General features: G+C 43.8%; 1 protein-coding gene and 1 long non-coding RNA gene across 5 annotated transcripts in view; one reads left to right on the top strand and one right to left on the bottom strand.

The window, feature by feature from the left end:
- Positions 1-45: 45 nt before the first annotated feature.
- Positions 46-3,656, top strand: LOC114851197 (uncharacterized). The gene is made up of 3 exons (XR_003785011.3): positions 46-530; positions 1,314-1,430; positions 3,087-3,656. It is a non-coding gene; the product is annotated as an uncharacterized LOC114851197 (long non-coding RNA).
- A 147-nt stretch (positions 3,657-3,803) lies between these two features.
- The window catches only part of LOC114851194 (NACHT and WD repeat domain-containing protein 2), a 29,504-nt gene continuing 15,427 nt past the window's right edge, over positions 3,804-17,880 (bottom strand). For all 4 annotated transcript variants that reach the window (XM_029142869.3, XM_029142868.3, XM_029142866.3 and 1 more), the window contains 4 exons: positions 15,258-15,461; positions 14,730-14,880; positions 12,777-13,366; positions 3,804-11,209 (listed from right to left, as the gene is read on the bottom strand). In XM_029142869.3, coding sequence (XP_028998702.1) covers positions 7,325-11,209; positions 12,777-13,366; positions 14,730-14,880; positions 15,258-15,461 — 4,830 coding nt within the window. In that variant the 3' untranslated portion in view covers positions 3,804-7,324. The remainder of the gene's footprint in view (positions 11,210-12,776; positions 13,367-14,729; positions 14,881-15,257; positions 15,462-17,880) is intronic.

Here is a 17,880-nt window from a genome sequence, read left to right as displayed (position 1 = left end):
ACCTGATAACTTGAGTGAACTTTTTTCAACTGTACTGGAAAGTTGGCTTCCTGGCTTTGTGTCAGGATACATTTATTTCATATTTGTCTTAGCTGTTTGTCATGTGATTTTAGCATATACAACTATTTATTACCGCGAAACAGATAAAAAACAGGCTTTGCACGCTGCATTAAGTGCAGTTTATTTTAATTTTAAAGGCTAAAGTAATCGGGTTGTATATTGCTTTTTGTTGTAATTACACAAAATCTAACTCTGGTCACGTCTTCTATGGTACTTCCGGTTTGCGGATCTTGCGGAGGTCGTTTTTTCTAATTTACTTTAATCTCAACGTCTCCTACTTTTTCCAGTTGGTTTGAGTTAAACTTTGCCCCCTGACGTTGCCGTAACTCTCCTCGTGTGAACACGTTTGTGTTTACATGCTTTTGACGTTTGATTTTACCGCATGAGTCTCTGCAGCTTAACCGTTTAGTGAGTCAGGTTAACTGTCGTCATGTTTTGAATCCTGTGTGCAGGAATTTTATAAATGTGAGGTATGTAAAATTAAAATTTATTTAAAATTTTATGTATGTAGATATGTGTAGGTATTTTAATGTTTTTACCTAGTTAGCATTCTGTAAATATTGCTGTATCATATGTTTGGGGATGTAATTAAATTTGTGCTTTTACATTTTTATAAAAGATAAAAAACATCCCTTTAATACATAAATTTAAATTAGCACAAGCTTCAAAGAAAATCCCAAAGTAACTCTGCGTGTTTAAATATTTATTATCTACCAACTGAGTTAAAGTGTTCTTCGCTTTTTTAACCTTTCTGCCCATTTATTTAAATGAATGCTGTAATTGCTCCGTTAAAAGCTGGTATCGGCCATAAAATGTGAAACGTCGACTTGGTTTAAACCAAGTAGGTTGCAGACTGCTCTAATAGCAAGATACAATGTCAAACCTATGAAGGTTATGTGGATACAGAATTTCGTAACCAGTGGTGAGCCTCAGATTTTCATGTCTGCCCTGTAATAATCACGACCACCTCTATAATTTGCCCCTTTCCCTCAGTGTCCACATGCAAAACACCACATTTCCTGCCTTCACCTGTCAGTCTGTGTACAGTACAGCGTGATGCAGCTTGACTTGACCTTCCTCTTCACAGTATCATGGTTGAGCATATGACATGGATGCAAATACAGTGAAATCACCTCATTACACGCCTTCTCTTCATTGCAAACCTGGCCTCGGGACACGGATGGACCACATGTATACTGGTGGAATGTAAAGTTGGTAAAATAACGACATGCGCCCCCTCCCCCCTCTTCCAGGAACCATGCATCAAACTGTTGCAAGAAGGTGGCTGTTTTGGGTGACCTGGTAGACAACCTACTTCCTTGATAATGGCAGGCAGCAGAGGAACCGGTTTATGTATTTACAGTAAGCAGGTATATCCTTGTTGGGTCAAAAACAGTGCTCATATCCAGTTTACAAATTTGTTACAAACTATAACAAAGAGTGAGGTACAGAAGTGGGTACAAAGCCTGCGTCTCACCTTGCTTTGAATTGCTATTGCGTTTCAGAAAACTTTAATAAGTCATTAAAATCAAACAAAATGCTCTTTTTCTTTTAAGCTAAAACCAAATAAAAATCGATATTTCGTCAGCATGCGATCACGTGCTCTTGTTTTCATGTACAGTAAACACCTTTTTCTCATGACTGCTGTACGTATGTGTGAGTCTGAAGGTGTGAAGGTTTTCAGACACCCTCTGCTTCAAAGCAAAATACTCAGAATATCATTGAAAAACACTGGATGTGTTTTTCCGCTCTGGCAGCAGCTGACAGGAAGGCGGCAAACATTCTGGCGAAGACACAAAACATGACAACAGTGTGACACGTCAGATGAAAAATAGAGCCCTTTTAGACATTTGCAAAGATACGGTCAGTGGTGCTGCATAAATTCCTCCCATCTCTGTGTTTACTCCACTGCCTCCTTTTTTTAACACGAGTTGTGAGAGAAAAGAAAAGAAAAGAAAAGAAAAGAAAAGCAGCTTCCGAAGGGTTCAGTTGTTTTTCACCTTCTTTTTTCCGAGCTCAGGACAATGTGATACTTGCTGAAAAAGGTTGGTTGCGGGAGAACAATCTACATTTCATTCTCTTTCTTGTTTTTATTTTTTGAATGACTTGTGTACCAGGAGCAATATGTTTGATCCATTGTCTGACTTTGTAGAATTTTCCCATTGTTGGGCTTCAGCTGTGACGTCTTAGTTGGCTGAACACTAAATGGAATTTGTTATGCAGCTGAACAGGCGTTTGCCCTTAAACTGTCAAAGTCTATGTCAAAGGAGAGAGAGCGGCACTTAACTCGCAGGTTTAAGATAGTAAATACTGTGAGTCTTTGGGTTCCACCTGTGCTGGATGTGTTTGAATGCTGTATCTCTTAAACGTCCAGTAGCAGCACATAGTGGGCACTATTCCCACCGACCCATTACAGAAAAGCATCTCTTTCTACCTTCTATCCGATATCAGTTCTTCTCCTCCCAGGATGCTTGCGAGGAATTGGGTCAAAGCTTGTTGGTGGATTTCTTTTCTGTGAAGCAGTGGGTGAAGTGAGGAAAGACAAACGACACGCGCGACCTTTAGCTGTTCAATCTCAAACACTGGCCTTGTTAAACGCAACCTCACGGTTTCTGACTGGAAACACGGCACATTTGACAAAAGTGTTTTTTAGTTCATGGGGAGAATTACATTTATTTTTGTCCTGATGTTGCGCAGTTATTTCTTTTTGCGTCAGGAAGGTTAAAGCGTTTAGTCATGGCTGCTTCATGTGCCCTGGCACAGAGCGGAAAGGAGGAGGGAGAAAAATACGGGCTTCCCCATCGCTGAATAATAGAGCTGGAAAAAAATAGAAAGATGACAGAAGGTGGGCTGTGGCTTGTGGAATAAATGCTGGAGTGGAGAGGCTATTTTAAGGCTGGGTAAACAAGAGCAACGTCGCCCTGTACCTGCTGTAGGCCTCACACATACTGTACTGCACGCATGGTGTGGCCCGTGGAGACCTGCTCAACAAACAAGTGTAATGATATGCCTGTGTGCCGCTGCAGGTGGAATGTGCTAGCGACCGTCGAGCCGCTTCTGCCACCGGGACTGGAGGCAGCCAACAGACGTGAGCTCACCATCAGCACAATGAGAGGCGTGGCCGCGCCTGTCACCGCCGTGGACCTGATGTTGCCGTGGAGACAGGCCACGCACACACTCGCAGGCACACGCGCTCGGAGATTGGCTTCGAGTGACACCGTCGGGAAATTAAAGCGGTAGCCCAAGGCAACGAGGATTTATTGGCCAATCACAGCAGTGTCTGTTGTGTTTACCTTGCAGGATTGTGCGTCTCACTGAGGGAGTGTGTGTATTTACGCACAGGTGCACCACGCACGCCTCGACTAATTAGAACGACAACGTCAGCTAGTGTTGGAGAAATATTCACCACGCTTGTCTGCCATTGGCCGTCGCACTCACAAGAGCAATTAGCGGCGCATCAGATCAGTTTACAGCTGTGTTGCGCGTGCGTTTGGGGCTGTCGGCACAGGCAGCGTCCCTTCTGACCCTGGAGGGAGAAACGCAAACCTCGCCGCATGCTCTGCAAATCACCTCACGGCCACACGTACCGCGGCACTGGGTAATTGCAGCCAATTACACAATAGCTTTTCAAATCAGTCGCTGTCTTCTCCGAAACGAGGAGCTGTTAATATAGACACTAAATGAAGGAACACGTCTTGTACCAGCGTCTAATTAGAGTCAAGAAGATCACAGTGGCGGCGCAGTGGAGGCAAAAAGTGAACCATTTTATTACACTAAAATGTTTCATACAAACAATGCATACACACCAGTTTCATATTGCTTCAGACATAAGTTTCTTTTCTGTTTGAATCCAGTTAAACAACTCTGTAACAAAATGTAAGTACAACATTTATGAAAATATAAATCTCTAAACAGGTAAGTCAGTCCTGACAATACAAAGAATACCATAGAAACATTCATTACCAGTATGTCAACTATGAGTTGCAAACATGTAAGTTATTAAAAGTCATTCAAGTTACTTAACATACAATAATACCATTTACTGGCTTTCATAAGGACACATTCAAATATACTCTTAAACTAGCATTCCAATATATTTTTGTAAGATGACTCTTTTTCAACTTTTTAGCAAAGATAGCACGTTTTTCTCTATCATAAACATAGTCACAGTAAAACACTGAAACAATTTGGTAACGATATAATTACAGTACGAGCCTCAGAAACAAATGAGACGACAAACTGAAACACAAACAATTATTAGGACTTTGGCATTTACATGATAGAGTATATTTCTTTTTAATTTAGAAATTCTTCAGATGTGGGGACATAAAGTATTTTAAAGCTTGATGCTGCTACCCAGTTTGAAATAATCCAAGGGCCATAGTCTCAACAGTTCATACCTAGTAAACATACAGTAAGATGGAATAGCCCTTGAAAAGTATATCAATGTGTAAGTGAGTGGTTTCTGTTTCATGCCTGCAGGTGGTTTGGCTCAAATCAAAATTACAAAGTTAACTTTTGGATTATTACCGACTTGTTTTTTAAAATGCCGTCCTGGCACCTGCGAGGTACCAGGAAACCAGATCAGATAACGGTGGGTTATGTGTGTTTCCCATCAATGTGACTTTTATGACACAATGTTATTGTCACCTTAGATGTAAAGATTTGAAGAAAAGAGGACACAATCCAGCATCAGTCAGCGAATATTCAAAGGTTTGTAACAACTCTGTGGGTGGATTTGGACGCTCATGTGCTCTTCTGATCTGATGGTTGGCACAGCACAATACTTTTACCTATTTCTGATTTCCTTTATTCCATGTTCTTTTCAGGCTGACTGTTAGGGAAATGGTTTTAGTTTGGCCAATGTTCTGTATTTTGTTTTCTCAGGTTTGCAAGTTTTTGTCTCCTGCACTGACAGTCTGCTTTGACAGTTTACAGTGTCCCACTCAAGACTATTATCAGCACCAGTCACTCCCCTCATGGTCACGACCAAAGAACACAACAGATGCAGTCTAGAAACGGGGGGAGGAACCGGAGATCAAATTAGCCTTCTTCTTAGCTGTTTTAAATCAAGGGATTACACTGTACATGTATGTGTTTGCCCTTTAAACTTAAACATCACATAATGTATTGATGGAGACTATTGACTAATATGTAAAACCAAATCAAGCATCACAAGTCCCCTTTTTATCCAGCTTACTTATTAGGAGCACTGGACAGTGATGTGCTGTTCCAACTCCGCATTTACTGCTGTGAGAGGAATGTCATCTGTCCAAGCTCAGATGTCAACTTGTACAAGAAACTTGTACAGTATACGTAGTCCAAATAAAAACAATGCATTATGGCGAGTTCCTTATAACGTTGGTGCAGTCCTGACCACTGACTAAGGACAGCTTTTGTTCTAGAGACTCCACTGTATAATGCCAAACTGGGGAAATCGATATGTCCCCAGATGCGTAAAAAGCTTTGTGAGATATTACAAAAATGTGCGTCCCACTGGCAGCAAACATCACATCTGCAGACACCCCTGGACATGGTTTGTGCAAGTCTCTCTTTGTCCACGCATAAAAAGGACGAAACGAGAACATTTACAGCGGTGTTTAATCAGCTCTGGGGCTGTGAGTTACAGTTAGATGAGTTTAGTTCAATCAGAGTTGTGGATGTAGATGCCACATTTCTGTGCTTTCCTTTAGTCAGACTCGGAGAAAATGAAAAGACTGGAAAGTAAATGGACAGTAATAATGGCATTTATTTGGAGTAGTGTGTGTTTTCTGTGCCAATTTTCATTTCCTCAAATCTCTACAATGGAAGTGTCAAGTGCAAAGGTAGTATGACTAAGGCCACAACAGTCATCGTGAGAAATACAACAGGATAAAATAAACTGGAGTGATGTTTTATCAGCTTCTATTTCATCCTCCTCATCACGATGTTACAGTACCAGAGTCAGACACCTATTGGCTCATATGAGGGTCCGAAAACATTAGAGGACATGAAATTTTGCTCAGGAACAATTTCAGAACCTGTGTTTGTATATCATCACATGAAACCTGCAACCAAACGCAAGTCCGTGAATGTGGGAAAGACATTTGTATTTGTAGATAAAAAACCTAGCCTGAAAGTACCCGGAAGGCCTTGTTTATTCTTGCAGGCAAATCTGAGACCTGTTTTAAGACAACTCACTTAATAACTAGTTATACAACGTTTCATATCAATAAATCTAATATTTTGTCACAAACCACTCAAAGTGCTTCCATCTACAGTTTAAACCTCTAAATATTCACATCTCCAAATTGTTTCAGTAAAACGCTGGGCTAATCACTCTGTCCTGTTCTACTGGAACATCTGAGCAAACTCCACTAAACCTAAAGCAAGTACACTGGTTAAGGCGTGAACGTGTATGGTGCTATGCTACACTGTATGCTCCATAGTGGTGTTTCCCTTAAGTACAGCATACATATCGATGAAACCACAGAGAAATTCACATCAGAATTACGAAAACTGTTCTAGGAACTTCTAAGGAATGACAGATCATTACAAAGTAATGATCGATCATTACAAAGAGCAATGCCATCAATCTCTTGATGTCGTTGACTAAATTTAAGTACACTGACCATTCAGATTTAGCTTTAATGCAAGTATACAGTATGTGTATATACTATGTTTACAAATTCCCTGCATTTTCATAAATCTTGTAATCCGCACATAAAGAACATTTTTAGTTCCAGGCACTCACTTTGATTGCATTAAGCACAACTTAACATTTTAAGGAGTTGCACAAATTGCAGCAGCCAAAAAGAGATATGTACATATGTTCATAGTTCTTTCTTTTTGTACAGTACTGACTGATGTAAATACAAACATAAATATAATCTTAAGAACAACATTATGGCTTAATATGCACAATGTAAATAAAGGTGAATACAGCGTGTCAAAGGAAAGTGGCTAAAATCACTGGAATGGCTTTGAAATGCTTGATTAAGACGTCTCAATAATACCTTTGTTCTTCAAATGCAGAAGGACACATAATGGCAAACTAATACCACATAAATTCTTCTAAAAAAAATCTAACAGTCTTAATGTGTAAAACGAACGGTTTCATAAGTTGGAAGTAAGTAATACATAATTTGAGTGCAGCGTTAAAATTGTCGGCCCATTAACTACCCAGAGGGCTGACATCTGCAGCTGAATCACGTGGCTGTAAACAAGAATCAACTGCAACCCGAGATTCAAATCTTAATCACCTCAGTGATCCACTCATCTATGCTCAGTCCTTTTTTGTAGGCGTGACTGACTCACCTTCGCCAGAGTCTGACACATTGATGGGGCTGTCCCTGGAGAACACCTCTGTCGACTCCCTCCAAATGCAGTCGGCGACAGTCTTAAAGGAATGGTTCCCGCACTTGGGCCGCACCTTCTGTGAGGCATTGTTGACAATCTGTCGGCTGTTGGAGGTGGCTATCTTTATCTTGAGGGCGGCGTCGACGCGGTCTACTACCGTATAAGTGCCGATGCTGCCATCCTCAAATCCAATGATGATGTTTAATGCTCGCTGGGAGAGAGACAGAAAGGTTGGCGTCTTGTATAGGGAGCACGTTCCGATGCTCTTACCATCAGCAAGACGCATCACGATCAGATTGGAGACAACACCGGCATCGTCATCTTCATCACAGTTTCGGAAACAGACGTAAACTAGGTACCGTCCGTCCCTCGATAACTTTTGTCGCCAGATTATACCAGCAGCATGGACAAGCCTCAGTTTCCCAGTGTGCAGGTCCAGAACATTGATATTCTCATCCCCCTTAGATACGATTCCTAGTTTTCCATTGGGCGAGATCTGGAAGTCTTCTAAATTTTTGAGAAAGTTTGTCGGCAATTGGACTCGCCTGCAAATTGACTCATCTGCCACACTCCAGATAAAGACAGTCTCTGTGGATGTGATGAACACAGCGCAGTCAGGGCAGTCAGGAATGAGCTTGAAGTTGACAATGGTAATACCGTCATCGCACACAAACTTCTTGGATACGCTGCCCGACCACAGGCTAACTGCGAGGAGCTTGTTTTTGGAAGTCCCCACAAGGAATGTGTTTGCTGTGGTGATCACTGCGTTCTGGAGGGTCACTAAAATGTTGCACACTTTGTGGCCAGTTCCAAGCCTCCAGACTCTGGAGGCGTTCTGCTCACAGAGGGACACTACAAACTGGTCGTTGTGGGTGATTAGCAGTTGAGATATTCTCTGTCCGTTGATGCGGAAAATATTTTCTCCCGTGGTGGTTTGCCAAATATACTGACTGGACTTGTCATCAGAAGTCACCATTAGATCCCCTGAAGTAGTAAGAACGCAGTTCTCCACTATGCCCTCATGTTTGAAGACTGTCTCAATAAAGCCAGTGCTGAAGTTCCACTTGTGGACAGCCTCTGAACCATCCATTGTAAACACGTAATCCTCTCTGCCAGACAGCTGCAAGGTTTGGATCTTTTTGCCTGTTTTGTCAATATTGGACATGGCAGTGATTATATCAATGTCCCAAACAGACAGCACTCCACTGCTTGCGACGGAAAGCAGCAGGTTGTGGTGGACCGATTTAATGAGTTTGACGATGGCCCCTGAGATCTCAATCAGGCTGGCCATACACTGTCCACTGTCCCGTCTCCACACAAAGATGGAGGAGGTGTTTTCCATGGAGGCCACAATGCTTTGTCCATTTTTTGAGAGCACAGCAGCCACAAATCGTTCACTGCGTTTCGCTTTGAACTTCTCTACCATTTTCCATACTTTTGTATCCAGAACTTCGATACTTCTGGCCTTGCAAATAAGAACAGAGCGCTGGTCTTCAGATAACTCAATACCTACCACTTCACTCTCATCCCCTCTACAGTCATAATCCTCCATGAGCTTCGGGTTGGTGATCTCTTTGGTGTTCCATACTGACAAACTGCCTTCATTGTCAATCATCACCATTTGACTTAGCGTGTCCAGAACCAGAATGGACTTGACAAACCCCCCAGAAAACTCAGAGGTCACAGTGGCCAGCTTGTCTCCGTTTCCCAGGTGAAAGACGGATGCAGTGTTGAGGTACTGACCACAGAAGGCATACATTCCATCTGGAGAGCACTGAACACAAGTCACTTCATACCAGCAGTGGAACTGGTAGAGAGGCCAACCATAGAGAAGGTCAATGACATTGACGTCTTTACTGGCCTCAAGCCAAGCCAAGGCATGATGGGTGGACAGAGTGAAACCATTGATGAAGGCCACTCCACCTGTTATGCCACCATGCTTGGATCCCTTGATTTCAACCTCAGATAAAAGGCAGGACTTGTGATTATCATAAATAAGCAGCGTGTTTTTGGTTGTGGCCACAACCAGGTATTTTTCATCAGTAGTTAGTCTGATTCCCAGCACAACAGATCTGGCTGTGTCGATCTGTCTTAGTAGTTGTCTGCTCTCTACATCCCAGGTGCTTACGGAGCCGTCCTCCAAGGCTACAAGGACTATATTTGGAGCTAAAGTAGGCAAGATGTCCACAATCTGCATGTAGCTAGAGCACAGAGGAAGCCTCTCTGGACTGTAAGTCACATCCATAGAGGAGTGGAGAGGCACAATGGAGCAGTACTTTGGGCCATCTTTGTCGCACTCCAGGAGGAGATGTCTGAGCTTCGGGAGGGAGGTGACAACTGGCAGAAGCCTTTGTTGAAGTTCTGCAGACAGTGATGCAGGGTTCTTTAGAACCTTTACCTTGATACTACGCAGAGTGGTAGCCAGGAACTTCAGTTCTTTTTCTTGAGTGTAGCTGTAAGCTAGGTCGATGTCTGTTAAAGCCTTCTCAAACTGCCCAATTTTGATCATTGTATAGAGCCAGCTGAAGTTCATTATGACACCGAACATTAGGTCATCAGTGCGGCCACTCCGGGAGAGATGGTACACGAGCTCTGTCATCTTTCTATGGTTGACGAAGAAAATGTCAGGCTCCAAGAGGTTACACTGAAAAACCCAAGGCTGCTCTGGGGTCTGTCTGTCATAGGAGTACTTGTCAGAAGATGTTTTCTCGTGGGACTGTTGATGGTGAGGGTTTTTGTGATGCGATATGTTCAGAGAAGTGAAGTGGTTGTTATCATAGGTGAAGATCTTCTTCCTGCCTCCAGACCATGCACCAAGGAAGTACTCTGCAAGGAGGCTGTGCATTTGGTGCACGTCCTCCTCATTGCTAAGATACAGCTTCTGGGCAATGAGATGCAGATGTCGGTTGGCCCAGACCATCAGAGTGACGTTTCGTATTTGACGTTCCACCAGATAACCATCAAGTTCCTCTTTGAGCCTTGCAACCAAGTCATATGAGATCCTCAAAGGGTTTTTAAGGTAGGTTGCCACAATCACATCCCCCAGAACAATGTTATCCAGAGAGAGAATATCTTCCAGCTCGACTTCAGTTAGTCCAGCTTTGGCCATGGTGATGTACCCTAATGCTCTGAATACAAATCTTTGGCCCAACTTGTTCTCCACTGAGTAGAAGAGATGCTCAATGCTTTCGTGCACTGTTGAGCAAAGAGACTTGTCATCCACATCTTTGTGAGACCTCCAATGAACTACTTCTCTGTAAATGAGGTTCACAAACATGGGCAATGTACACTTTGCAAGTGCTTCATTCACATATATCTGCTGACCTGAGGTGACTTTGCGCTTCACTCCCAGCAACTGCTGTTTTAATGTTTGGCTACAGACCTTGCGGTCTCTCTGGATTAATTCAACATAATACCCCTCATCATGGATGAGGTGTCGGAGCTTCTGCAGGATGCCATGTTTATTTGGTAATGTTGAAACTATAATACGGACGGTCCTTGGCAGGTGTATGGGTAGCCACCACAGCTTGCGAGCTTCATCAGCATCTGAGAGCTGTTCTAGGGCATCCAGGATGATGACCAAGGGCCTGTGGAATGAAGACTCCCCTAGAAGATTGATCAGGAGCTCCCTCATCTCTTGGATCTTGTTAGGCAAAAAGTGAATCAGGCAGCGGTAGTTTGTTGCAATCTGTTCACAGATGCTCTGGAGAAGCGTGCGTAGGTCTGTTGAGAGCTGTGTGGCGCCTATAAAACGCGTGATGACTACTGGGTCAGTTTCAGGGCCCATCTCTTTCTGCAGCCACGTGTACGCCTGAAAGACAACAATAGTACATATTTTTATGAATCAATTCTGTAAATATTAAAACCAGAAAAGATATTGTCAAAGTCATCAATAAGTAGATTTTAGTCTTTACAGTATATGTCATATATGACTGAGCATGCAGCCAAAGGTTTGAGGCTGCATTTATATTCCTTTATTCCTTCAAATTCATATATACACTGTATTACATGCAGATTACTTACATATATATTATGTACAATACATACCAGTCATTATCTGTGCAATCGAGCACAGTCGTTTCAGGCCTCATTCCTGAATTGGCAATATTGTTTAACTGTGCCACAGCAGCAATTTAAGTACATTAGGGCCCCATTATATACGGCTGCATATTGTTTTATAATGGCTTGTTTAGGAAGTAGTAATTTATCTTCTCATACATATTATTCATATTCAACAACTGTGTGATTTGGCTAATAATATGACTTTATGCACACACACTTGTTAGCAAAACAAAACTCATTTGAAGCCTAAAGTGTCTTTTAGAGTAGATTTTTTTGTTTTGTTGTGAATGCATATTTTTTTAATATTTGAGGCCAAGGCTTAGAGCTCATTAACTGCTCTGACTTACGGTAAGATGGTTTTTTCATTTTCCTCAGTGAAATACAGTTCATAACATTTCTACAAGCATGAAGCTGGTGTGGCCTTCGCTGTTCACGCTTGACTTTGTTTATGTGCGTACATAAGCATTTAAAACAACAGGGTGCTTGTTACTAGAATTCTGACCAGTCCTTCAGAGCAATCGGTCCACTAGAGAACTACTGTAAAATGTCATGCTTAACTCTGTTGACCATTTGACCCCATTACTAAATGACATGACATTTTTGCTGACACTACTGAGGAGTGTGACACAAACCTGCCTTTTTTAGTGGACTGAGCTCCAAAGTAAGGTCTTAAATGCTTCAGGGCTCAGATGAATGAAACTAAACTGGTTAGGTGTGAATCACACCCAGTGGACAGAGCACAGTGGCCAAAGATTACTTCCTCTCCCTTACTGACATAATTCTAATTAAACTACTGCACACAGGAAGGCCTCTGAATTTCCAAATATAATTTTTTGTCATAAAAATCTGGAGATTATCACAGAAGCCACTAGTTATGGAAGACCGAGGTTCAACAGAGGCCAATTACAGTTCTTGTTCTTATACAAAAAAACACTATATTGTTTGATTATAATAATAATAATGTTGTTTTAGTAGTACTTGGTTAAAGCAGGTAAAGGCCAACATTAAAATCTTGCACCTTGTATCATTTTTTGTATCTAACACACTGTTATATGAACAGTTGTTCATGAATTAACTCCCTACTATGACATTTACCCAATATTGTGTTGCTACTGTACATTGACGCCTACTATGGGATCTTGGCTACGGCGCGATCCCAAAGTAGCCAGGCAGCCAGATGGCAAAGACGCAGACTGGAAACTCACGTGCACTCAGATACTGGAGACATAGACAACATGCACGGCACTAAAACCCTCCAAGCAACAAACAAATCAAATAAAGCACACACCGACTTCACCGCTTTGCTTTTGCCTCACCTGTTTGGCAGCCTCAGACAGTAGCAGTGTCTTCCCAGTGCACGGACCCCCGTACACCACTAGAGGGCTCATTCTGCTCCCCTTGGAGGGCATGAGGTACTCCTGCACATAATCCAGTGACTCAGTCTTGTATTCGTAAAGGGCTGCGTAGTTTTTACACAGGGAGAGGTGCTGCAGGATTTCGTCGTACATTGGGTCTGTCTCTGTGTCAAAGTTCTGCTGGACCGTGGCTTGGATGATATCCACCATGTCCTCGTAGAACTGCTTGCACAGACCCTCCACATAGTGGCTTTCCACTTCTTGAGAGTAGCCCAGCTTCATGTCACAGTGGGTGACTGAAGAGTAGACGCGGAGGTTGGAGGCAGCGACGACGGTTGGGATGAACTCATCCCGCACCTTCAGAAGGCGTTCGTAGGCTTCCTGGTTGCGCATGACGCGATCGCCGCTGACCACGATGTCCATGTATCGGGTCATCTCCGGAAGCTTGGCGAAGCGGTCGAAGTTGGAGATCTTGCGAATGTAGCACACGCATTTCCTGAGAAAGGCAGGCGTTTGTTTCCCAAGGGCGAAGTCTAATTCATCCTCCAAGGCTGCAGTGAGAGGAGAACACCAATTTATTACACTGAGAAATTACTGCACTGTGTTAGTAAATTAGAAAATGGCCTAATTCTATTGCATCTTGTTTGTAGAAACCTTTGATAGTTGAGAGAAGAGAAATCCCTGACATACTTTGATTGAGGTTTCTTTCAGGAGAAAGTTGAACGGATTTTGGAAGCATTCATCCTATAATAACACAGATTTACCTGGAGCCTCATTTAAAGCTGATAAAAATCATCTAAGTTCAGGATTGCTGAACTGTATCATAGGCTCTCTCACAAGGAGGCGGTTGACTGAACTTGTGCCAGCATCTCCTGTGTAGTTGAGCTCACATTGGAGCCAGATAATTAGGTGGGAGGGAGAAAAAGTGTGAAAGGAAAGTTGGGAGTTCCAAGACACTGCACAACGATCCCCCACAGCACAATGGAGCCGTGCTTGAAGCCGGCTGAAGCAACCTCAGACTCTAAGACAAGGCCAGACGCAGGTCGATAAAATGAAGACTTGTCATCTGACACAAATAGCACATTGCTTAGATCATCTCCCACAGAGGCAGCCTGAGGAAATAACAAGAGGCGTCTTCAAAGATTAGTTCAGTGCTGTCCAAACAATTCAGCAATAACCGGGTGATCACCAGTGGTTCGTTCAGCGGAAATTATAAGGCACCAAAACTGGGAATAAGTGTTTTGTTTTACTCGAGTCCATGTTTTGATGTTTGAAGTCGCAGTCTGTATCAAAAATAGTATTTTCCAGGGTTTTTCAAGAGCCACACTAAAGGACAACATAGTGTGATTAGTCGATACTTAATAATAGAAAGATTACAATTAAAACATACAATGAAAAAGTGTTTTTACAAGTCGCGGCGTCAGTGGTTCTAGGAACAATGTTCTCAGTGTGAGTGTGACACTGCAGGCTGCCGCTTGGATTAATTACCGCCAGCTGAACAATGTGATCGATCAGTCACTGTCATCCGCTGAGCCCAGTCTGACAGACTCTGATTGCATCTCATCTCATCTCATCAATTTTATAAATATGTGACACTCTAAACAACTGCATCCTTCATTCAACGCGCGGCCATGTGATTTTTATCATTAGGTTTTTCTAATGTTGCCACTGACTTTCAGTGAAAGCACCTGACATACTGCACAATAAAATACTCAGTAAGATTTTCTAGATAATACTAAGCAGAAAGTTGAATACGGCTGATATATAAGCCAACATAGGAACATATAATAGTGTTTCAACACAGAATGTAAAGCTTTAATAAGGAACATTTAAAAACAGACTTTCAGATGGTAGGATGTCTGTCAACAGACAGTAAGAAGTGACAGGAAGTGACAAAGTGGACCTGAAACTAACCAGAACAAAGGAATTTCTTGGCCTGAGCGCTCTTCATGGTCCCCTTCTCCTGAAGCTGCAGCACTGCCGTTCGGAAAATCCTCTTGATCTCCTCCGACACGTTTCTCCAGGCCTTGTCGTTCTTGGTCTTGGCTACGCTGCTGGACTCCATCTACGCAGGGCGGGGGCCAAGCAGAGACAGACAGTAAGACTCCCATGGTCTTCAGAGGAAACGCTTTCCCCGTGCATCAACAGTAACAGTCGCAATGACAATGGATTGTGTTTATGCGAAAAACATTAGCATAAAGGGATTTACGGTGGAAAAATATGGTTACGGTCTCATTATTCAGCTGACTGTAAGGTTCAAAAGCTCAATAATAATAAAATAAATAACCCAGAGAAGACGGAAATATAGGATCCATTGAGCTCAAGGTCTAGAAAATCCATTATCAGCATTGACAATGCCTCATACAAAGTGTTTGTATTAATGAAATAACACACACGGAAGCCAAATAATCAGCAAATCTGTGTGTGCTGAGTTGGACTCACAGAGTTCTGGTAGTTCTTGAGCATTTGGGCTTTGGGTTTGAGGTAGTATGCGGGTGGTACGGAGTTTTCATCCCTGCAGTACCACTCCTCCAAGATGTGTGTGTCCAGTCCCGCCTCCACAGCTGCGTCCAAGATCATCTCAAACTCCGCCGAGTCCACCTCCCCCGGCACTCGGATGCTGCCGTACTTCTCTCCCACCAGGCCCTTGTGGGGAAGAAAGAGAAAGTGAGGAACGCGTGCCGCGATCTTTCAGGTGATTTCCAGGCTCTATTTTGTGAATCACTGGTGCGGAGTGAACGGCGGATTCAGCGATGCACGCGGTGCAGGTGATTTTAGAGCCAGAGGCCGGCAACCAGTCTGTGACACTGGGGACACGTGGGCATAATTATGATTCAGAATAATAAATATCTTCTTTAAAGTCGGGTTCTTATCTGGTGCTATGAGGACGTGTTGGCTGGAATCACAAATGCACGATGCACAATCCCTTTTCAGCAGGAAAAGACCGATTTGTTCTGCTGCTGCGCAGCAAATGTTTGAATGACACGCTGTTATGTAAAATGCACAGCCGTGGCCAAATGTTCCGAATGCACAGTAATCACCCGCATTGAGGAAATCATACGTAGAACAGAAAGGAAGTTAACCCGTTAACGGAGGGGAACAATGTGGCCTTGTGAGAACATTGTGCACAGTGTGGAATATTATTTATGTCTACAAAAACGCATCATCATCACAACTACAGCCTTTCACAATTCTCTCGTCTTTGCACACAAGCCAGTATCAACGAAACGTCCACACAATATGTTTCATCCAGAACCAGAACATCACACTAGCTGCATAATTGTGCAGAGAGATTAAACAGGGGCCTTTTCATCCCACGGCACATCTGCTGAAGGCATTGCATACTTGATTGGAGCCACAGCTGATTGTGCCTGGTTCACGACCAGCTGATCTCCACCGGCTGCGTCGCAGCTCACACGCACAAAAAGCCTCGTGGGGGGGGAACATGCGGAGGGGACGTGGGACGGGCCAAGCGGCCGCGAGGCGGGAGGACGGCGGCGTTGCGCTCGCGGCGGCGGACTCCTCGTTCCCTTGGCAGCCGCGGTGGGAGCAAATGCAGAGAATCAGATGATGGAGTGTGGCGCGGACGGCCCACTCTCAGAACCCACCAACGCCGGTGCTGGACTCGTGTGCGGGCACAGCGTCCGTGTCCGTGCTGCACACATTTGGTGGCGAAGGTTCATTTTGCAGCGTCTTTTGGATACAGGAGAACAGTACCAGTTGTTTTGGAGGAGGAGGTGTCACTGAAAAGCCTGGCTGTTTAATTTTGGATACAAACTCATAAGTGTAATTATATAAGCATGCAGCTAAGCAGAAATGGCAGATTACGTACATATGCAGAGGTGAAAATAGCCCAAGATAAGATACATGAACCAACAGGTTTTCTGTGTCCAGTTTAAGCAGGGAATTAAGAGCAGGGCCAATGTATCAACACAAGGTCTCTGAGGTCTCTGTAGTGTAAATAAACGGGACAAAGAGCTGGCGTTAACCTGCACTTTGATTTACCTGAGTAGCATCCACCACTCACTACGCAGCCAATGCGCTATTGTGAAGGGAGTCACCTGAAACCTTACAGAATAATGAACATGAAAAGGCCCCTGGCTTTGGAGGCAATGTTGGCTTGGGTTACTGCTAGCGGCAGTAACATTAGCATCGTGTTCTCCAGCTCCACATGTGTCGGTGCTGGATTTGGATCTTTCTATTATATGCTGGTGGAGACTCTACTGTAGTAGCGCGGGTTGAAGTGGTATCAGGTGTGATCTTCCTGCTTTACTTGAAATAACCCGTAAACAGGAACTGGGCCTTAGATCTTCCAGGAATCTGTGCTGGCCCCTACAGGGCCCCTGATGCAGCCTCTCCTACAGTATGTGGCCCTGCATGAGTCACGGTGCTGCAGTGATGTGTCAGGAGAGGACGGAGGCTCCGGGCTGAGCTACACTTCAGTAATCCTGAGAGAGCGAGGAGGACGCTGTGTGTGTGTGTGTGTGTGTGTGTGTGTGTGCGCAGGGAAAACAGTCACTCTCCAAGTTGCTGACAAAGTCTCTGTCAACTTGGCTGGCGGTGATGTAACAGGATGAATGGAGCGAGTTTGGAGGTAGAGATTAGGACAACGGCTGCTTCCTACTGAAGCGGCCGCATCCAGTGTTTAAATGCTAACACGTGCAGAGGCGCACGGATGATGTGACACGGGTCCACCCCTGTGTGTGATCAGCTGTCTCCCCTGTCACCGCCTTGACTCCCAGGACCGAACCCAAACTGTACCCAGTGTCTAAATATTTGCCGGCCGTGTTTGACGCCCTTGTCTTCGGCGGAGAGCGGATCACAGCACAGTGGAGCTTCACTAGCTCCTTGTGTGTCTGTTTGGAGGAAGCTGCAGTGAAGCAGCGAGGGCCCAAACGCGATCCAGCCCCTCCTCCGTCCGCTGGCTTTTATATTCTGACTAAATGCACTTTATCCGATGAGCCGGCGGAGACGTCGTGCACAGCTGCAGTATGAATCAGGAGTCCATCACTCACGTGGTCAATCAATCAATGAAGCCACAGCCCGCTGCTGTGATATTTGCTGC

The sequence above is a fragment of the Betta splendens genome, chromosome 2, assembly GCF_900634795.4.
Source record: "Betta splendens chromosome 2, fBetSpl5.4, whole genome shotgun sequence".
NCBI lineage: Eukaryota > Metazoa > Chordata > Actinopteri > Anabantiformes > Osphronemidae > Betta > Betta splendens.
Note: the sequence above shows the minus strand (reverse complement) of the source record. Positions and strands in the feature narration are given on the sequence as shown.